This window comes from Solea solea, chromosome 8, assembly GCF_958295425.1.
Source record: "Solea solea chromosome 8, fSolSol10.1, whole genome shotgun sequence".
Classification (NCBI taxonomy): Eukaryota; Metazoa; Chordata; class Actinopteri; order Pleuronectiformes; family Soleidae; genus Solea; species Solea solea.
The window spans coordinates 29,831,913-29,854,698 of record NC_081141.1 but is presented as its reverse complement, the minus strand read 5'-3'; the positions used below and the strand labels follow the sequence as shown (position 1 = coordinate 29,854,698).

At 43.0% G+C, this 22,786-nt stretch overlaps 1 protein-coding gene across 3 annotated transcripts; it reads right to left on the bottom strand.

Moving 5' to 3' along the window:
- Positions 1-51: 51 nt before the first annotated feature.
- On the bottom strand, positions 52-21,705 carry cfap299 (cilia and flagella associated protein 299). Of its 3 annotated transcripts, XR_009241138.1 has the most exons (7): positions 21,568-21,705; positions 19,169-19,308; positions 14,219-14,309; positions 9,768-9,910; positions 6,211-6,248; positions 4,744-4,873; positions 52-776 (listed from the first exon to the last, which is right to left on the bottom strand). XR_009241138.1 is itself a non-coding variant. In XM_058636380.1 (6 exons), the coding sequence occupies exons 1-6, from the start codon at positions 21,652-21,654 to the stop codon at positions 684-686; spliced, it is 684 nt and encodes a 227-aa protein (XP_058492363.1). In that variant the 5' UTR covers positions 21,655-21,705; the 3' UTR covers positions 52-683. The 3 variants fall into 3 exon arrangements, 2 of the variants coding, with proteins under 2 accessions (XP_058492363.1, XP_058492364.1); XM_058636380.1 differs by lacking the exon at positions 6,211-6,248; XM_058636381.1 differs by lacking the exon at positions 52-776 and having other exon boundaries at positions 4,714-4,873.
- Between the last annotated feature and the right edge of the window lie 1,081 nt (positions 21,706-22,786).

Here is a 22,786-nt window from a genome sequence, read left to right as displayed (position 1 = left end):
CTCTCTCTCACACACACTCACTCTCTGATGATGACGTCATCATCGCCCCTTTAGCTCATGTTGTGTACATTAGCAGCAGCTAATAAGAATGCCATCAAAGTAATGAAGAGGAAGCGTTTACACCAGGCTTTTATTGTGAAATCATTACTCTGTGTGTGTGTGTGTGTGTGTGTGTTTTATTTATCACCTGACACAGTTTGTTTTTAGACTTTTATGATTTTACTTCTGTTTTTGTTTTTAATATTTTAAAATCACATCCTCAGTGTCATGTTTGTTTCTGTGAGAACAATAAAGTTGATTTAATCTGAATAAACTTTATAAAGAATCTGAAATCATGATGATGACTGATAAGTGAATAATAACTAACACAAGTTAACCAGTCACTGCATAGCTAGTGGTTATGATGCTAAGCTAACTTTGAACAAAGTTAACTTAATAACGATTTTCATTTATCATCTGCACAATGTTTACATGAAACTTTCAACTTTTACACATTATCTGAAAACAAACCGAAACTAAAGTTAAACCAAATCTAAACTAAACCTGCACTAAACGTAAGTTAAACTAAAGTAATCTCAAATTTAAACATTTAAAATCATAAAAGCACTTGACTCCGCCCTTGTTTCCCTCCAGACATCAGGACTGATGACATCATCTTCATCATCTTCCTCATGATGTGAAGCTCAGAAGGTTCTGATGAAGTGGTCGTAGATGACGACATGAATGTAGAGGTCTGACTGTAGGACGGTTCTGCTGGAGTCTTCACCAGGTCCTGACTGAGACATCACAGAGACACAGACATCCAAGGTCAGACAGTCTGACCGTCGCCTTCAGACCATCGTCTCTGAGACTGTTGTCTTCAGACCGTCGTCTTCAGACTGTTGTCTCTGAGACCGTCGTCTTCAGACTGTTGTCTCTGAGACCGTCGTCTTCAGACTGTTGTCTTCAGACCATCGTCTCTGAGACTGTTGTCTTCAGACCGTCGTCTTCAGACTGTTGTCTCTGAGACCGTCGTCTTCAGACTGTTGTCTCTGAGACCGTCGTCTTCAGACTGTTGTCTCTGGGACCGTCGTCTTCAGACTGTTGTCTTCAGACCATCGTCTTTGAGACTGTTGTCTTCAGACCGTCGTCTTCAGACTGTTGTCTCTGAGACCGTCGTCTTCAGACTGTTGTCTCTGAGACCGTCGTCTTCAGACTGTTGTCTTCAGACCATCGTCTCTGAGACTGTTGTCTTCAGACCGTCGTCTCTGAGACTGTTGTCTTCAGACCGTCGTCTTCAGACCATCGTCTTCAGACCGTCGTCTTCAGACTGTTGTCTCTGAGACCGTCGTCTTCAGACTGTTGTCTCTGAGACCGTCGTCTTCAGACTGTTGTCTCTGAGACCGTCGTCTTCAGACCGTCGCCTCTGAGACTGTTGTCTCTGAGACTGTCGTCTTCAGACCGTCGCCTCTGAGACTGTTGTCCTCAGACCATCGTCTCTGAGACTGTTGTCTTGAGACTGTCGTCTTCAGACTGTTGTCTCTGAGACCGTCGTCTTCAGACTGTTGTCTCTGAGACCGTCGTCTTCAGACTGTTGTCTCTGGGACCGTCGTCTTCAGACTGTTGTCTTCAGACCATCGTCTCTGAGACTGTTGTCTTCAGACCGTCGTCTTCAGACTGTTGTCTCTGAGACCGTCGTCTTCAGACTGTTGTCTCTGAGACCGTCGTCTTCAGACTGTTGTCTTCAGACCATCGTCTCTGAGACTGTTGTCTTCAGACCGTCGTCTTCAGACTGTTGTCTCTGAGACCGTCGTCTTCAGACTGTTGTCTCTGAGACCGTCGTCTTCAGACTGTTGTCTCTGGGACCGTCGTCTTCAGACTGTTGTCTTCAGACCATCGTCTCTGAGACTGTTGTCTTCAGACCGTCGTCTTCAGACTGTTGTCTCTGAGACCGTCGTCTTCAGACTGTTGTCTCTGAGACCGTCGTCTTCAGACTGTTGTCTTCAGACCATCGTCTCTGAGACTGTTGTCTTCAGACCGTCGTCTCTGAGACTGTTGTCTTCAGACCTTCCTCAGACCATCGTCTTCAGACCGTCGTCTTCAGACTGTTGTCTCTGAGACCGTCGTCTTCAGACTGTTGTCTCTGAGACCGTCGTCTTCAGACTGTTGTCTCTGAGACCGTCGTCTTCAGACCGTCGCCTCTGAGACTGTTGTCTCTGAGACTGTCGTCTTCAGACCGTCGCCTCTGAGACTGTTGTCCTCAGACCATCGTCTCTGAGACTGTTGTCTTGAGACTGTCGTCTTCAGACTGTTGTCTCTGAGACGGTCGTCTCTGAGACTGTTGTCTCTAAGACTGTTGTCTTCTGACCGTCGTCTTCAGACCGTCCTCTCTGAGACTGTTGTCTTCAGACTGTTGTCTCTGAGACTGTCGTCTTCTGACCGTCGTCTCTGAGACTGTCGTCTTCAGACTGTCGTCTTCTGACCGTCGTCTCTGAGACTGTCGTCTTCAGACTGTTGTCTCTGGGACTGTTGTCTTCAGACTGTTGTCTCTGAGACTGTCGTCTTCTGACCGTCGTCTCTGAGACTGTCGTCTTCAGACTGTTGTCTTCAGACCATCGCCTCTGAGACTGTTGTCCTCAGACCATCGTCTCTGAGACTGTTGTCTTGAGACTGTCGTCTTCAGACTGTTGTCTCTGAGACGGTCGTCTCTGAGACTGTCGTCTTCAGACTGTTGTCTTCTGACCGTCGTCTTCAGACCGTCCTCTCTGAGACTGTTGTCTTCAGACTGTTGTCTCTGAGACCGTCGTCTCTGAGACTGTCGTCTTCAGACTGTCGTCTTCAGACTGTTGTCTCTGGGACTGTTGTCTTCAGACCGTCATCTTCTGACCGTCGTCTCTGAGACTGTTGTCTTCAGACCGTCGCCTTCAGATCGTCGTCTCTGAGACTGTTGTCTTCTGACCGTCGTCTTCAGACCGTCGCCTCTGAGACTGTTGTCTTCAGACCATCGCCTCTGAGACTGTTGTCTTCAGACCATCGTCTCTGAGACTGTTGTCTTCTGACCGTCGTCTTCAGACCGTCGCCTCTGAGACTGTTGTCTTCAGACCATCGTCTCTGAGACTGTTGTCTTCTGACCGTCGTCTTCAGACCGTCGCCTCTGAGACTGTTGTCTTCAGACCATCGCCTCTGAGACTGTTGTCTTCAGACCATCGCCTCTGAGACTGTTGTCCTCAGACCATCGTCTCTGAGACTGTTGTCTTGAGACTGTCGTCTTCAGACTGTTGTCTCTGAGACGGTCGTCTCTGAGACTGTCGTCTTCAGACTGTTGTCTTCTGACCGTCGTCTTCAGACCGTCCTCTCTGAGACTGTTGTCTTCAGACTGTTGTCTCTGAGACGGTCGTCTCTGAGACTGTCGTCTTCAGACTGTTGTCTTCTGACCGTCGTCTTCAGACCGTCCTCTCTGAGACTGTTGTCTTCAGACTGTTGTCTCTGAGACCGTCGTCTCTGAGACTGTCGTCTTCTGACCGTCGTCTCTGAGACTGTCGTCTTCAGACTGTCGTCTTCTGACCGTCGTCTCTGAGACTGTCGTCTTCAGACTGTCGTCTTCAGACTGTTGTCTCTGGGACTGTTGTCTTCAGACCGTCATCTTTTGACCGTCGTCTCTGAGACTGTTGTCTTCAGACCGTCCCCTTCAGATCGTCGTCTCTGAGACTGTTGTCTTCTGACTGTTGTCTTCAGACCATCGTCTCTGAGACTGTTGTCTTCAGACCGTCCTCTCTGAGACTGTTGTCTTCAGACTGTTGTCTCTGAGACTGTCGTCTTCTGACCGTCGTCTCTGAGACTGTCGTCTTCTGACCGTCGTCTCTGAGACTGTCGTCTTCAGACTGTCGTCTTCAGACTGTTGTCTCTGGGACTGTTGTCTTCAGACCGTCATCTTTTGACCGTCGTCTCTGAGACTGTTGTCTTCAGACCGTCGCCTTCAGATCGTCGTCTCTGAGACTGTTGTCTTCTGACCGTCGTCTTCAGACCGTCGCCTCTGAGACTGTTGTCTTCAGACCATCGCCTCTGAGACTGTTGTCTTCAGACCATCGTCTCTGAGACTGTTGTCTTCTGACCGTCGTCTTCAGACCGTCGCCTCTGAGACTGTTGTCTTCAGACCATCGTCTCTGAGACTGTTGTCTTCTGACCGTCGTCTTCAGACCGTCGCCTCTGAGACTGTTGTCTTCAGACCATCGTCTCTGAGACTGTTGTCTTCAGACCATCGTCTCTGAGACTGTTGTCTTCAGACCGTCGTCTTCAGACTGTCGTCTCTGAGACCATTGTCTTCAGACTGTTGTCTCTGAGACTGTTGTCTTGAGACTGTCTTCTTCAGACATCCTCTCTGAGACTGTTGTCTCTGAGACTGTTGTCTTCAGACTGTTGTCTCTGAGACTGTTGTCTTCTGACCGTCGTCTTCAGACCGTCCTCTCTGAGACTGTTGTCTTCAGACTGTTGTCTCTGAGACTGTCGTCTTCTGACCGTCGTCTCTGAGACTGTCGTCTTCAGACTGTTGTCTCTGGGACTGTTGTCTTCAGACCGTCATCTTTTGACCGTCGTCTCTGAGACTGTTGTCTTCAGACCGTCGTCTCTGAGACCATCGTCTAGAGACTGTTGTCTCTGAGACCATTGTCTTCAGACTGTTGTCTCTGAGACTGTTGTCTTCAGACCGTCCTCTCTGAGACGTTGTCTCTCAGTCATTCATTGAATCTCATAAACAAACAAACGTACGTCAGGATCCACGTTCACCGTCTTTTTATCCCTCTTGTTCTTGAAGACGAGGCCGCTCGTGTCGTCGTAAATCACCTCAAAGTTTGGACTGGAGTTGGACGTGGACACCTGTGTTTTCCAGTTGTAGTAACTGTAGAGAGAGAGAGAGGTCAAGGGTCACGCTCATGACAAACATTCAGCTCTTTCTTTTTACTGTAAACTGAAGTTTAAAGTCTCAATGTTTTTCAGACGCCGCTTCACTACTTTTGCTTAAACTCTGTAAACGAGTAGATTCACAAATTTATGTCTGGTGTTTTATTGCTAGTGTAACAAGTTAGCTTAGCAGCGATAGCTTCTCTCTCTCTCTCTGTCCTCCTGCTCTCTCCTGTGTTTAGTTACTCCTCTAGTTACTTCCTCTTAGTTACTTGCCTCCTTTAGCAATTAAGATACTTGTAAAAAGTGTAGCTTGTTGACGGTGGCGAGGCACATATATATCTGCATATGTATACATATATGTATATGTGTATACATATATGTATATACATATATGTGTATACAGTACATATATACATATATATGTGTGTGTATACATATATATGTATACACATATATATGTATATATATACATATATACATATATGTATACACATACAGTGGGTATAGAAAGTATTCAGACCCCTTTACATTTTTCCACATATATGTGTATACACATGTATATATGTGTAAACACATATATATGTGTTTACACATATATATGTGTATATGTGTATATATATATACATATATGTATATATATATATACACACATATATATGTATATATATGTATACACATACAGTGGGTATGGAAAGTATTCAGACCCCTTTAAATTTTTCCACATATATGTGTATACACATGTGTAGACGAAGGTCTGAAGACGACGGTCATGAAACATCTGTCTTTGACTCTGCAGGTGAAAACATGAAACATCTGTCTTTGACTCTGCAGGTGAAAACATGAAACATCCGTCTTTGACTCTGCAGGTGAAAACATGAAACATCTGTCTTTGACTCTGCAGGTGAAAACATGAAACATCTGTGTCCTCCTCACAGCCGGGGGCGCTGCAGCGCCGTCACATCGCTGATGACTTCATCTGATTTCAGTGATAAAGAATGAAATCTATCAAATATAAAGTTTTCCATTCTTTACTCTTTCATTTTGACTTTTCTAGTTTATATTTGTTATTTCTCTACATTTGATTTTTGCTAAAAAGTAAAGTATAAAATGAACGTTTTCTTTTCTCTTTTCCTTGAGGTTGAGAATAGATTTCTGTTCCGATTCTAAAACACAAACGCAGGCTTTTTCTCTTTCAAACTGGGAAGAAAACATGATATTGTGTGCGACGTGTGCGACACTTCCTGTCTTTGTGAGACTATTTTTATCGACGCTCCAAACGATAATTAACATTTCTCTGGTCAACATGAAGAGAGGCCAAGACCCCGCCCATACCTTCACTTGGCCCCGCCTCCCTCGCTGTCCCATAGGACCTGTTGCCATGGTGACGTGAAAGAGGAGGAGCGGAAGAAAGAGGAGGTAGAGGAGGAGGGGGAGAAAGAGGAGGAGAAGCAGAAGGAGGAGTGAGAGTCCTGTGGTGGGAGGCTGAGTGAAGTGAGTGAGCAGCAGCTCCAGCATCTGCTCCCTCTTAACAGCAACCACAGTGGGTGTTATTGTTCCCACAGAGATGAAAAAAAACAGGGAGGAGGAGCAGGAGAAAAAAAAGTAGAAGCTGCAAAAGTTCGGAGGAGTTGGAAATAAAAAAAGTCAAAATTTGAATTTGAAGTCAAGGTTTTTATGTCTGTTATCTACGTCACATGATCGCGTCTTTATCTACGTCACATGATCGCGTCTTTATCTACGTCACATGATCGCGTCTTTATCTACGTCACATGAACGCGTCTTTATCTACGTCACATGATCGCGTCTTTATCTACGTCACATGATCGCGCCTTTATCTACGTCACATGATCGCGTCTTTATCTACGTCACATGAACGCGTCTTTATCTACGTCACATGATCGCGTCTTTATCTACGTCACATGAACGCGTCTTTATCTACGTCACATGAACGCGTCTTTATCTACGTCACATGATCGCGCCTTTATCTACGTCACATGATCGCGTCTTTATCTACGTCACATGATCGCGTCTTTATCTACGTCACATGAACGCGTCTTTATCTACGTCACATGATCGCGTCTTTATCTACGTCACATGATCGCGCCTTTATCTACGTCACATGATCGCGTCTTTATCTACGTCACATGAACGCGTCTTTATCTACGTCACATGATCGCGTCTTTATCTACGTCACATGAACGCGTCTTTATCTACGTCACATGAACGCGTCTTTATCTACGTCACATGATCGCGTCTTTATCTACATCACATGATCGTCTTTATCTACGTCACATGATCGTCTTTATCTACGTCACATGATCGTCTTTATCTGCGTCACACGATCGTCTTTATCTGCGTCACACGATCGTCTTTATCTACGTCACACGATCGCGTCTTTATCTACGTCACATGAACGCGTCTTTATCTACGTCACATGATCGCGTCTTTATCTACGTCACATGAACGCGTCTTTATCTACGCCACATGATCGCGTCTTTATCTACGTCACATGATTGCGTCTTTATCTACATCACATGAACGCGTCTTTATCTACGTCACATGAACGCGTCTTTATCTACGTCACATGAACGCGTCTTTATCTACGTCACATGATCGCGTCTTTATCTACATCACATGATCGTCTTTATCTACGTCACATGATCGTCTTTATCTACGTCACACGATCGTCTTTATCTGCGTCACATGATCGTCTTTATCTACGTCACACGATCGTCTTTATCTGCGTCACATGATCGTCTTTATCTGCGTCACACGATCGTCTTTATCTACGTCACATGATCGCGTCTTTATCTACGTCACATGAACGCGTCTTTATCTACGTCACATGATCGCGTCTTTATCTACGTCACATGAACGCGTCTTTATCTACGCCACATGATCGTCTTTATCTACGTCACATGATCGTCTTTATCTACATCACATGAACGCGTCTTTATCTACGTCACATGAACGCGTCTTTATCTACGTCACATGAACGCGCCTTTATCTACGTCACATGATCGCGTCTTTATCTACGTCACATGATCGCGTCTTTATCTACGTCACATGATCGCGTCTTTATCTACGTCACATGATCGTGTCTTTATCTACGTCACATGATCGCGTCTTTATCTACGTCACATGAACGTCTTTATCAGCGTCACATGATCGTCTTTATCTACGTCACATGATCGTCTTTATCTACGTCACATGAACGCGTCTTTATCTACGTCACATGAACGCGTCTTTATCTACGTCACATGATCGCGTCTTTATCTACGTCACATGATCGCGTCTTTATCTACGTCACATGATCGCGTCTTTATCTACGTCACATGATCGTGTCTTTATCTACGTCACATGATCGCGTCTTTATCTACGTCACATGAACGTCTTTATCAGCGTCACATGATCGTCTTTATCTACGTCACATGATCGTCTTTATCTGCGTCACATGATCGTCTTTATCTACGTCACATGATCGTCTTTATCTGCGTCACATGATCGTCTTTATCTACGTCACATGATCGTCTTTATCTGCGTCACATGATCGTCTTTATCTACGTCACACGATCGTCTTTATCTGCGTCACATGATCGCGTCTTTATCAGCGTCACATGATCGTCTTTATCTACGTCACACGATCGTCTTTATCTACGTCACATGATCGTCTTTATCTACATCACATGATCGTCTTTACATCACATGATCGTCTTTATCTACATCACATGATCGTCTTTACATCACATGATCGTCTTTATCAGCGTCACATGATCGCGTCTTTATCAGCGTCACATGATCGCGTCTTTATCAGCGTCACATGATCGCGTCTTTATCAGCGCCACATGATTAGCGTCACAGAGGTCACAGAGGTCAACATTTGGCTGAACTGTGAAACATGTTTGACACAAACGACGACCTGCGTTTGTCCTTGTGGGATTTTTCACACTAAGTCGTCGCTGGTTTTTGTGTTGATGAACACGAGTGTGTGGAATGTGATACACACACAGCTGTGAGGTCAGCAGGGCAGCGCGGGGGTGTGGTGGGTCTGTGTGACGCTCTGCTGCAGGTGTTTGTTTCTTCACTGAATCGAAATCATTTTTATTTGATATTTGGCTTCTTTGTTATTCTTTATGACTCGTTCTTTATTATTTAACTGTATTTTTTCATGAATGAGAATAAAGCATCTTTATAAATGACTCCACAGCGCCACCTTCAGGTCCAGTGGCGGTCCTTCCTACAGGCGCCATAGGGGCGCCAAAATATGCGGCAAGAAAAAAAAAATAGAATTAAAATTCTAATGTCTATTTATTTCTATAGTTTTTGCCATCCCTCTGTATCTACAACAATACTTCGACATAAAAATAAATGAAACTTAAGTAAAATAAATGACAATTCTAACCTCAGGAGGTTATAGATGACTTATAGATGAAGGCCAGAAAGGTGGCTCTGTAATCAAGTGTGATATTGTGTGTGTAGTAGAATATATTATTCTATTCACTTGGGGCTAATTTGAACCTTATTTGTTTATTTTGTATGTTATATTTTGATCAATAGATTATATGAATCTTATTTTACAGTATTTAATTTTGCACACAATGTTTTATTGTTGATTCCTTATTGTGCACTTTTTGTTCTCAGATGTTGCACTACTGTTAAAGTTAAACATTTATTTTTGTATATTTATTATTGAACAGGTTTATTCTTTTGCACATATTGTTCTATTGTTTGTATTATAATTGTTTAAATAAATGTGCAATTCTTTGGACATGAGTTATTTTCTCGTGGGGAAGGGGCGCCATCAATCAAGCTCGGCTAGGGCACCAAATGGTCTAGGACCGCCCCTGTTCAGGTCAACACTGCTTTTAACCCTTGAATCAGACACTTACCATAAATCGGAGCGTCCCGGCATCAGCTTCTTCTTTCCACTGAAATAAATGTCAAAATCCTGGGACCTGAGTCTGTGGGCGAGGTCAATGTAACCGGACACTTCCTGTCCCCGAGGATTCTGGTCCCTGATGAAGACCAGCGACTGAAAGATACACGAAGAAGAAGAAGAAGAAGGAGATCAAAAACAAATCTCGGTCATGAGAATCTCCAACAGAGATAAAGATGAGAGAGAGGCGGAGCTATGATATCATCATGTTTACAGATATTCACCCTCTGTGACAGTGAATGAACAAATCATGTGACTTTGTTTCTGTTCATGAAGAACAAACAACAGTTACATAGTGCAGCTTTAACTAAAGACTTATCTTAGACTAAAGTTAAGTTAAGAGATTACACTGAAACACAACTTCATTGTTTCCTTATTTTTTACAGTGAACTCATGATTAATGTGACAACGATCAGTGAATGAGTGAATTGATTGGAACGTGAACACCTGATGAAGGTGTGTGTGTGACCTGCAGCTGTGAACCTGACAGCATCTGTTTTTAACATCTGAGACAAAGACACACACACACACACACACCTGGACACATGAAGCAGACACAACAACGTGTTCCAGCTTCAGATGAAAACATGAACAAAGTTCTCTTCATGACTCATCGAGAGACGAAAGCCTGTCCTTTTCTTCTTCTTCTTTGTGTTTTAATCTGAAAATCAGCGTTTGAACTTCAAACACATGAGACTCACTCATTCATAACCACGTCTGTTTCACACACTCCCGAGTGACTGTGATGTCATTTCCTGAAGCTCACACTCATATCTGAAATCTGTGGAACCTCAGTTAACTCGAGTTAACTCAAATAAACCTTAAAAAACAAGTATTTAAATCTCACTGTGTGAGCTGTGTGTCCACCAGCTACAATCACTGATTTTTAAAAACTTGATCAGTCACATTGATTGATTTGCTTCTGTGTGTTTAACATATACAAAGTTGTGTTGGTGAAAACGTGACCAGTTTTGTTGTTGGTTTTCTCTTCAGAAGAAAAATGAAGTTTGCATCTGTAAACAGAAGAAAATAACAGCAGCAGGTGCTCCTCCTCCTCCTCCTCCTCCTCCTCCTCCTCCTCCTGAGGGCAGAGCAGAGCGGCCGCGGTCAGATTCCAGATTCCAGCGGGCGGGAAGCGGCTCGGTCCATCAGTGAACTGCAGCTGAGTCAAAGCCACCAGTAAAAAGTGTCACCACTAAATCAGTGAAGCCACAAACGTGAAATTACAGAGCAGATGCTGCTGTTTGAGAGATTCTATAAAAACCTGGAAACTTCACACTGATGTTCTGCTGCTGCAGGAGGAGCAGAACGTCAGCAGAACGTCAGCAGAACGACAGCAGAACATTAGCAGAACATCAGCAGAACATTAGCAGAACAGCAGAACGTCATCAGAACGTCAGCAGAACGACAGCAGAACATTAGCAGAACATCAGAACGTCAGCAGAACGTCAGCAGAACGTCAGCAGAACATTAGCAGAACGTCAGCAGAACGACAGCAGAACATCAGAACGTCAGCAGAACATTAGCAGAACATCAGCAGAACATTAGCAGAACATCAGAACGTCAGCAGAACGACAGCAGAACATCAGAACGTCAGCAGAACATTAGCAGAACATCAGCAGAACATTAGCAGTTAGCATTATTGTAAGTCGCTTTGGATAAAAGCGTCTGCTAAATGACATGTAATGTAATGTAATGTAGCAGAACATCAGAACCTCAGCAGAACATCAGAACGTCAGCAGAACATTAGCAGAACATCAGCAGAACATTAGCAGAACAGCAGAACGTCATCAGAACGTCAGCAGAACGACAGCAGAACATTAGCAGAACATCAGAACGTCAGCAGAACATCAGAACGTCAGCAGAACGACAGCAGAACATCAGAACGTCAGCAGAACATTAGCAGAACATCACCAGAACATTAGCAGAACATCAGAACGTCAGCAGAACGACAGCAGAACATCAGAACGTCAGCAGAACATTAGCAGAACATCAGCAGAACATTAGCAGAACATCAGAACGTCAGCAGAACGACAGCAGAACATCAGCAGAACATCAGAACGTCAGCAGAACATCAGAACGTCAGCAGAACGACAGCAGAACATCAGCAGAACATTAGCAGAACAGCAGAACGTCAGCAGAACATCAGAGGAAAGTCAGCAGAACGTTAAAGCATCAGCAGAACTTTGTCAGAACTAGAACTTAGTAATGGAGGCAACATTCTATCAACAACTCCTGTGTGTGATGTTAAAATCACTGATTTTCTCTGTGGACTTTGGTGTGGGAGAGTGAGTGGTTTACAAACTTCACTTCAACATTGAGACAAAGACGTGATCATGTGACGTTAATATCAGAGATTTAGTGGATCAAATCATTGGACTTGTTTTTTGTCAGTTGCTGATAAAACTGTCTCTTTAACAGACACAGAGTGAGACGCAGGGACTCACAGGTTTGAATCCATGTCAGGTGGGAGCTGATAAAGACACATTGACTGTGTGTAACAGGTGGAATCACTTAAACAGAAGTCAGAAGAGGAAGAAAATAAATAGATTGTGGCTCGACAGTAAATGAGTCACATGCCTGAGTCCTGATCCAGGCAGGAATTACGGGTTGAGAATCGCAGGCGGGTCTGGCACATGTGGTCAGAACACAAATCAGTCAAAGGCTGTGGCAGCCACGGATTTCAGACACCAAAGTGACCGAGCGAGGAATATCTGCTGCCTCTCAACCATTTTCTACATTCCACTGGCTTTTAAATTAGCAGTGGGCAGAGTTTATCCTAAAATACAACAGCAGCAGAAACAGCAGCAGCAGAAACAGCAGCAGAAACAGCATTAGCGTTAGCAGCAGTGTTAGCAGAAGCAGCATTCTCAGCAGCATTAGCATTAGCAGCAGCAGCAGCAGTCTCGGCAGCATTAGCATTAGCAGCAGCGTTAGCAGCGTTAGCAGCGTTAGCAGCAGCAGCAGCGTTAGCCACAGACTCTGTGAGCTCCAGCGACCGCAGCAGTAAACACAGACCTCGTCATTCTGAGACAAACATCACGGCTTCACTGTGTAATTACAGTCTGAAAATAACACAAGACACAGCTGCGTCTTCTCCTCCATCATTCATTCATTCATTTGTGAAGTGAACAGTTAAAGGCTCAGGAGCCAGGATTTGCTCCTGGTCTCTGTCTTCTGTCTTCTGTCTGTCCTCCATTTGTCCTTTCACCACAACCTGTCTTGGCAGATGCTGCACATGTCTGACTTACTTTGGTGTGAGAGAGTGAGTGCTTTACATAAGTCTGTCTCACAGTGAGATAAAGACGCCGTCATGTGACGTAGACATCATAGATATCGCAGAAGCCTAAACTGACGCAGGTTTGACACAAATCTTTTAATAAAGTGAATAAAATCAGTTTGAACCTGAACTTTTCCTTTAGTATGAAAATAATAACAGTTTTATTCATTCAGCACACAGAGGTCACATGACTCGACAGTGATTCTAAACTCAGATCAACTTCCTGTCATTATAGACTTCAAAGGGTCGGAGTGGGTGGGGCTTAATTTGCTCCTAAATGTTTGTGTGATGTTCGTCAACCGAGCGAAACGTCGTTAAAGGCATGAAACGCTCACTTCCTGTGTCACGCCTCGTCTTCTGAGACACGTCTGTCCTCTGTCCTCACACACACACAGACACACACACCAGACAGACACACGCATGCACGCACACACACATGTGGAGGCGGAACTCACTGATGGAGGCGTGGCCACAGGTGTGATCCTCACACTGGATCATATGTGCGTCACATGTTAACCGAGGCCCCGCCCCCTCAGTGATGGCTGCAGCTGAACACCTTTTCATGAGTCAGCGTTTGTGAGTTTAATGGAAAATGACTGAGTGAAGCTTTAAAACATGAGTGTGACTCAGTGCTGCCCTCTGCAGGACAATAATAAACCAACAATGAACCAGTCCTTAATATTTCTAAAGAACATATTAAAACTTAATCATTTTGGTTTGTGGACAACAACAAGACGTTTGACAAACTGTGGGCGGAGTTATCGTATCACTGTGGGCGGAGGCATCATATCACTGTGGCGACACAACAAGTAAAGCAGTAAATACACACATGAGGTCACGCCTCGTCAGACTGGATTAACTTAAACTGTTACTTAATCACTTTCAAAGGGACCAGGGATTATGTTCACACACGTGGTTTTAATTCAAAACAAAAATATCATGTCAGCAAAACAGGAAGTCAATCACACACCTGCCACACGGTGGTGGAGTGGTTACAACTCCTGCCTTTGCAGCAAGAAGACCTGGGTTCACGACCCAGTCACACAAGGTGTGTGTGTGTGTGTGTGTGTGTGTGTGTGTGTGTTCCGTAGTGGTGCTGGTGCAGTGTAGTGTGGTGTCCTCACATTCATTCTGCCGCTGCGGTTGGCCTCCTCTCGCTCTGCCAGCGCCTTCAGGAAGTCATCTCTGAGCTCTTTTCCTGCACATGACAGTGTTCTGGAAAAGACAAGATGACAATGTTCTGAAAGGTTCCTCACATGAAGGTTCTTTAAGGTTCTTTAAGGTTTTTAATGGTTCTTAATGGACCAGTTTCAGCCTCAGCAACAACTGAGCTATATTTTGAATTTAGAGGGTTTTTATGTGCTTTTTACAAAGGAAGCTGAAGACTGCTGAAGATTGTCTCGTGTCTCTGCGACCTCGTCTCCTGTCTCTGCAACCTCGTCATGTGTCTCTGCAACCTCGTCTCCTGTCTCTGCAACCTCGTCATGTGTCTCTGCGACCTCGTCTTGTGTCTCTGCGACCTCGTCTTGTGTCTCTGCAACCTCGTCATGTGTCTCTGCGACCTCGTCTTGTGTCTCTGCAACCTCGTCTCCTGTCTCTGCAACCTCGTCATGTGTCTCTGCGACCTCGTCTTGTGTCTCTGCGACCTCGTCTCCTGTCTCTGCAACCTCGTCATGTGTCTCTGCGACCTCGTCTTGTGTCTCTGCGACCTCGTCTTGTGTCTCTGCGACCTCGTCTCGTGTCTCTGCGACCTCGTCTTGTGTCTCTGCGACCTCGTCTCGTGTCTCTGCGACCTCGTCTTGTGTCTCTGCGACCTCGTCTCGTGTCTCTGCGACCTTGTCTTGTGTCTCTGCGACCTCGTCTCCTGTCTCTGCAACCTGGTCTTGTCTGTGTGTGTGTCTGTGTCTGTGTGTGTCTGTGTGTGTCTGTGTGTGTCTGTGTGTCTGTGTGTGTGTGTGTCTGTGTGTGTCTGTGTGTGTGTGTGTCTGTGTGTGTGTGTGTGTCTGTATGTGTGTGTGTCTGTGTGTGTGTGTGTGTGTGTGTGTGTGTCTGTGTCTCTGTGTGTGTGTGTCTGTGTGTGTGTGTGTGTGTGTGTCTCTGTGTGTGTGTGTCTGTGTCTGTGTGTGTGTGTGTGTGTGTGTCTGTGTGTGTGTGTGTGTGTGTGTCTGTGTATCAGGTATTACTAATGTTGTGGGGACCTAAACCTGTTTACACAGTCACATTATGGGGACTTGTCCTCCTTGTGGGGACAAAAAGCAAGTCCCCATAACGTAAATTACTACATTTTAAGGTGAAGATATGTTTCATGGTTAGGTTGAGGTTAGGGTTAGGGTTAGGGTTAGGGTTAGGATTAGGATTAGGCCAGTAGTAATTGTGGTTAAGGTTAGAGTAAGTCTCCAAGAAATGAATGTAAGTCAATGCAATGTCCCCTCAAGTCATGAATGTCGAACATGTGTGTGTGTGTGTGTGTGTGTCTGTGTGTGTGTGTGTGTGTGTGTCTGTGTGTGTGTGTGTGTGTGTGTGTGTGTGTGTGTGTGTGTGTGTCTGTGTGTGTGTGTGTGTGTGTGTGTGTGTGTGTGTGTGTGTGTCTGTGTGTGTGTGTGTGTGTGTGTGTGTCTGTGTGTGTGTGTGTGTGTGTGTGTGTGTGTGTGTGTCTGTGTGTGTCTGTGTGTGTGTGTGTGTGTGTGTGTGTGTGTGTGTGTGTGTCTGTGTGTGTGTGTGTGTGTGTGTGTGTGTGTGTGTGTGTGTCTGTGTGTGTGTGTGTGTGTGTGTGTCTGTGTGTGTGTGTGTCTGTGTGTGTTGAAACACTGTTTCATAAATGATTTAGATGAAAACAGTGTATTGTTGCTGTGGATGAAAGAAGTATACAGAGTATTATAGTATATGTAATATACAGAGTCCAGGGCTGAGGTGTGAGTGGTACACTGTTGCCTGTGAACACCTGCACGTAAATTCAGCCTCTCACAGCTGCTCACTTCACTTTACTCCCACAAACCTCAGCAGCCACAACAGGCTGAGACTAATTGATGAATGTGAACGTTTGAATTGAGCAGAATGTGGAGGAGGAAGCTGGACACACAGCGTGAGTCTGAAAGTGCACGCACGGCACATTTTTACAGCCTGGAACTGAACTGCTGCTGGGTCACAGGGGGCGGGGCCCCAAAGTAAACACAGGTGCTGAGGAGAGGGGGGGAGGGGGGGGGGGGGGGGGGGGCGGGGTAACCACACACATGCACGCACACACGCACACACACACGCACACTAAATGACGGTTATTAGCTGCTAATGACAGTTGTTAAGCTCACAGTGGTTTTTGGACTAGGGTCAGTGTAGGTGGGACCTGGACCCGGACCTGGACTGAAAAACAGTACCAAATCTTTCAAAGAGTGTGTTGTTAAAATGATTTGACGTGAAATAAGATCAGTTCAGACTCTGTGACATCACAGTGTGACAGGAAACTGAACCAATATCAACAAGTTCATCTTCATGAAGAGAACGGGACAGAGCTGAAAATAACCCTGTCACTCACTCACTCACTCACTCACTCTCTCTCACACACACACACACACACACACACACACACACACAGCTGAATATTTTTCCTGTGCACTCGGGAAAATGAATCTCATGTAAAATATTATTCTGGGATGTCGGTGAACGTCAGGAGAAATTCCTCACACACGACAATCAACTTTATTTTGGTGTTTTTATAAAATCCTCTGTCATGTCTGATTATAAAGATCTGTGCGGATCACTGACACATATTCTACTCTACATGTTCTTCTACATGTTCAACGTGTTTTTCTACATGTTCTACATATACATATATATACATATATACATATATACATATACATATATGTATATGTATATATATATATATATATACAGTATATATATATAAAGTTAAGTGAAAACCATGATATGACCCAAACCACAGATTTTGTGACCTGAGTCTGGAATGATTTAATTATTCACACATTTGTGATGATTTTCTAACTAAAATCAGATCTGATCACTAACATGAACACAAGGTGTTTCCTGCTGTCACGTTGTAGCGTGACAGCTGATGCTCTGTAGGACAAGTGTCTCAGGACAGACAAATGTCCACAGTCGTCCAAAACCATAAAGTGCAGCAAAGACAAATGGAACAGAAAGTGACACAGCGGTGCGGTGGAGCAGTGGAGGTCAGCTTGAACAACCTTCTCCTCACTGCGCGTCTGCTTTGACTCTTAGGCCCCGTTCACACAAGGACGCTTGCGGGTAAAACGACAAAATATGCGCCCATACATGGCGGTGTTGTGTGATAGTGTATCACAGCGCCACTAAGCCGCCTGGCATGCATACCCACACACCTTTGCGTCACCGTATGCATTTAGATTTCCTCCCGAAAACGCTTGTCTAAACGTGGAATAAAAAATGATAGCAACTGTTACTATCACAGTTACAGTTACTGTAACAGTTACTATCACAGTTACAGTTACTGTAACAGTTACTATCACAGCTCCTGTAACTGTTACTATCACAGTTACAGTAACAGTTACTATCACAGTTACTGTAACAGTTACAGTAACAGTTACTATCACAGTTATAGTTACTGTAACAGTTACTATCACAGTTACTGTAACAGCTACTATCACAGTTACAGTAACAGTTACTATCACAGTTACAGTAACAGTTACAGTCACAGTAACAGTTACTATCACAGTTACAGTAACAGTTATTATCACAGTTATAGTTACTGTAACAGTTACTATCACATTCACTGTAACAGTTACTATCACAGTAACAGTTACATTCATTGTAACAGTTACTATCACAGTTACAGTAAGAGTTACAGTTACTGTAACAGTTACTATCAGTTACAGTAACAGTTACTATCACAGTTACTATCACTGTTACTGTAACAGTTACTATCACAGTTACTGTAACAGTTACTATCACAGTTACAGTAAGAGTTACATTTACTGTAACAGTTACTATCAGTTACAGTAACTGTGATTGTGATAGTAACTGTTACAGTAAACTGCTCACGTAACTCCTCCATTAAAAACAGTGTTACTGTGTGAGTGAAGATCTGACAGTTCACTGACCATCATCATGTTTCTCAATGTATGCTTCCATTTCTTTTACCACAGACGTTTTCCATCTGAAGCACCCCCCCCCCCCCCCCCCATCCCCTCCCCTCTTTTTCCTCTGTGGTTTTCTGATTGGACCACACTGACCTCTGACCTCCTGTTATGGTCACACTGTGAAAACACAGGCCTCAGGACGCAGTGAAACACCTGCAAACGCCGAGAACAATCGCCACAGTGTTCATGACAAGAGGAGAGAAAAGAAAAGAAAAAACTGACGATCCAGGTCCCGCCAAAATAAAAGCCTCTTCAAACAGGGCGTAGGTGTGATGATTTGATTTGTGTGTATGATAAAAGAAAAGCATTTAGCCGTGAAGAACATGAAGAACATGAAGAACGTGAAGAACATGAAAAACATGAAGAACGTTAAGGTGTCACATACAATAATCAGCAGATTAATCATGAATTCACTCATTGTCCATTTTTAAAAATCATCTTAAAACCCATTTTTATTCCTTGGCTTTCAACTCAGCATGAGACTCTGCTCTTGTTTTTAGTGTTTTAGTGTTTTATTGTTTTTATTCTCTTAATATCTTTATTGTTTTAACATTTTTGTTGTTTTATTGTTTTTATTGTTTTAGTATTTTTATTGTTTTACTTTTTGTTTTATTTCTTTTCATGTACAGCACTTTGTCTCAGCTACGGCTGCTTAAAGCGCTTTATAAATAAAGTTGAGTTGAGTTGAATTCAACCTTTAGCTGCAACTCTGCACATGTTAGCTGTTAGCGAGCTAATATGGTAACTGTTGCAGACACTAGGGGGCAGCAGCAGCATGGTAACTGTGTGAGTGTGTTTTTTTTAGACATTGCTCTTCTGAAGTGTTCTTATCAGATTTGCCTGATATTCCATATATGGAGTTTATGCCCCGCCCACCATTAAAGGAAGATAAGCCTGGTTTGTGTTACTGAGTGTTACTAAGTTACTGAGGCATTCACTTACACTGGTCGACTCCGGTAAAACAGAGTGTTGTTCTTCACAGTCTCAGCAGCCTGAGACGCTGATTTGTCCTCAAACTCCTCCCTGTTCACGACTGTGCCTTTGTGTCCATGTTCAACCAGTTTACGAGCCAACGCTCTGCTCTGTGGAGACCAGGAGAAGACCAGTCAGGAGACCAGAGGAGAAGACCAGTCAGGAGACCAGTCAGGAGACCAGAGAAGAAGACCAGAGGAGAAGACCAGAGAAGAAGACCAGTCAGGAGACCAGAGGAGAAGACCAGAGAAGAAGACCAGTCAGGAGACCAGAGATGGAAGACCAGTCAGGAGACCAGAGGAGAAGACCAGAGAAGAAGACCAGTCAGGAGACAAGAGGAGAAGACCAGAGAAGAAGACCAGTCAGGAGACCAGAGGAGAAGACCAGAGGAGAAGACCAGAGAAGAAGACCAGTCAGGAGACCAGAGAAGAAGACCAGTCAGGAGACCAGAGGAGAAGACCAGAGAAGAAGACCAGTCAGGAGACAAGAGGAGAAGACCAGAGAAGAAGACCAGTCAGGAGACCAGAGGAGAAGACCAGAGGAGAAGACCAGAGAAGAAGACCAGTCAGGAGACCAGAGAAGAAGACCAGTCAGGAGACCAGAGGAGAAGACCAGAGAAGAAGACCAGTCAGGAGACAAGAGGAGAAGACCAGAGAAGAAGACCAGTCAGGAGACCAGAGGAGAAGACCAGAGGAGAAGACCAGAGAAGAAGACCAGAGGAGAAGACCAGTCAGAAGACCAGAGGAGAAGGCTAGTCAGGAGGCCAGAGGAGAAGACCAGTCAGGAGACCAGAGAATGTCACGTCTTAATCTCACTGTCAGACAGCCTTTTGTAAAACACTCAAACACACAAAATTAGTGATTTTAGCTGCTGGTCCTTTGCTGCCTCGTGTGGTCACTTTGTGTCACTGAGTTAAATCTAAACGTTGGATTTCAAACACTCAAGTGACAAAATCAGACATTTGAACTTAGTGATGGAGGCAGCAGTGGATCAACAACTTAAATAAAGTGTTTGTTGCTGGAGGGTGAGCGGCTCATGAACCTTCAAACATTATTTCACTCAACAAATCCAGACCATAATATCATCAACTACAAACCAGCTCTGTGTGTCACTTCCTGTAGTTTGTCAGATCAAAGCGGCGCCACATGTCCTCCAACTCTGACATATACACATCAGAGACACACTTAACCATAACCAGTTAATAACCAACACTATAACTTATAACTAGTCCTAAACTTCACCAGTTCCTCGTGGGAGGTTCTGCCGCATTAGGACCAGGTTTTGGTCTCCATGAGAACTACTGGTCCTGAAAAGCTCACACTCACACAGTTCTGATGTGTGTGTGTGTGTGTGTGTGTACACAGGTGTTCAAACAAAGTGGAAGCAGCTGGGTTTATCATTAACAACAGCTCCATCTACAGGTAAACAGACGAACTGCACATTCCAGAATTCCAGACAAGCAAACTCTGATTTATCAGGAACTTTAAATACTTAAAAAAATCTTACTTATATTATTAAACAATAAAACCTGAAACTTCCTCTTCAAATATTAGAAATAAATGATGATTTGATTAATAATTGTTTGATTTAAAGTTTTTATTTTTACTTGATTTGTTCCAGACACATAAATAAAAACCGAGTACTTCAAATAAAACGGAATTGTTTAAAACAAACATTTGTTTGAGGATTTCAATGCACGTGATAATAACCAGTAAAACACATAAATCAGTATAAATAAGTTGTTTTTATTACTGAAGTCTCCGGATTATTTCTTTATTTTAAATTTGCTGCCACCTAGCGTCCAAGCAAACACGCTACACCAACGTAACCACACACACACACCTGCAGTAGAAGTTCATTAATATTCAATTTTAAATTTCATAAAAACGAGTAAAATAATTTAATGAAACTGTGTTCGTGGCCACGAGGACAAAACACCAGACTCCAGTGTTTGCTAGGTTTGTTAGCTCACTCGCCCACAGACGTGAACCGCTGTAAAAGTCCATTTAAACCGTTTAAAAGTCGCAAAGACGCAGTTTCAACAACGACACATTGTCATTTTATTAAAAACAAAACATCCGATGAATTATCGCCTTGTTTAATGGTGTTTCTTTCGCTAAAATCCGCTTAAACCAGTGCACGAGTGAGCTCGCTGCTGCGATCACGACAGTAACTTCTCTGAATCAAATGGTGTTTTATACGTAATAAGAGCAACTGTGGTGGTTTGACACAAGCCGAACAATAGAAGAAGTCTTATTGATTATTTAAAAGCAAACAGTTATGTTTAGACTACCAGTGTTGTTGCAGGTTGTCGAACTTAAACGTAAAATCGTCAGTTTAGTGAACGAGGTTCTGTTCACGTGACTCACTTTGAGATAAAATAAATCCATCGACGTCACTTTAGAGTCCAGATAATCTTCGTACACTTTATAGTTTGTGTCCGCGCTCTTCTCCATCTTCACTGTTTACTGTTGTCAAGTCGCCATGGCAAACGCGTGCCTGGCGGTTTCCGGTTTGCGACCGGAAATGACGTCAACGACAAGTCAATTTACATTACATGTCATTTAACAGACGTTTTTATCCAAAGCGACTTACAAGGGAATTGAGTACAACCTGCCAGTGCTGGAGTTGAACTTGCGACCATGATGTCTTTTGCACACAGAGCCAATCCACCCCCACACCTGAATGATGAAGAAAATCAGTGGAGATTTAGACTTTATTCACTGTTTTATATAATTATTATAAACACAATAAAAAAGTAAAAACAGAATCATAACTGACCAGAACACGATCACTCAAAGTCATAATCAATGATAATAAAAGTCATAATCAATGATAATCAATGATTATCAAAGATAAATAAAGTCATAATCAATGATAATCAATTATAATCAAAGTCATAATCAATGATAATCGAAGATAAATAAAGTCAGAATCAATGATAATAAATGATAATCAAAGTCATAATCAATAATAATCAAAGTCAAAATCAATGATACTCAATGATAATCAAAGTCATAATCAATGATAATCAAAGTCATAATCAATGATAATCAAAGTCATAATCAATGATAATCAATGATAATCAAAGATAAATAAAGTCATAATCAATGATAATCAATTATAATCAAAGTCATAATCAATGATAATCAATGATAATCAAAGTCATAATCAATGATAATCAAAGATAATCAAAGTCATAATCAATGATAATCAATGATAATCAAAGATAATCAAAGTCATAAACAATGATAATCAAAGTCATAATCAATGAAAATCAAAGTCATAATCAATGATAATTAAAGTCATAATCAATGATAATCAATGATAATCAAAGTCATAATCAATGATAATCAAAGTCATAATCAATGATAATCAATGATAATCAAAGATAATCAAAGTCATAATCAATGATAATAAATGATAATCAAAGTCATAATCAATGATAATCAATGATAATCAAAGATAATCAAAGTCATAAACAATGATAATCAATGATAATCAAAGTCATAATCAATGATAATCAATGATAATCAAAGTCATAATCAATGATAATCAATGATAATCAAAGATGAATAAAGTCATAAT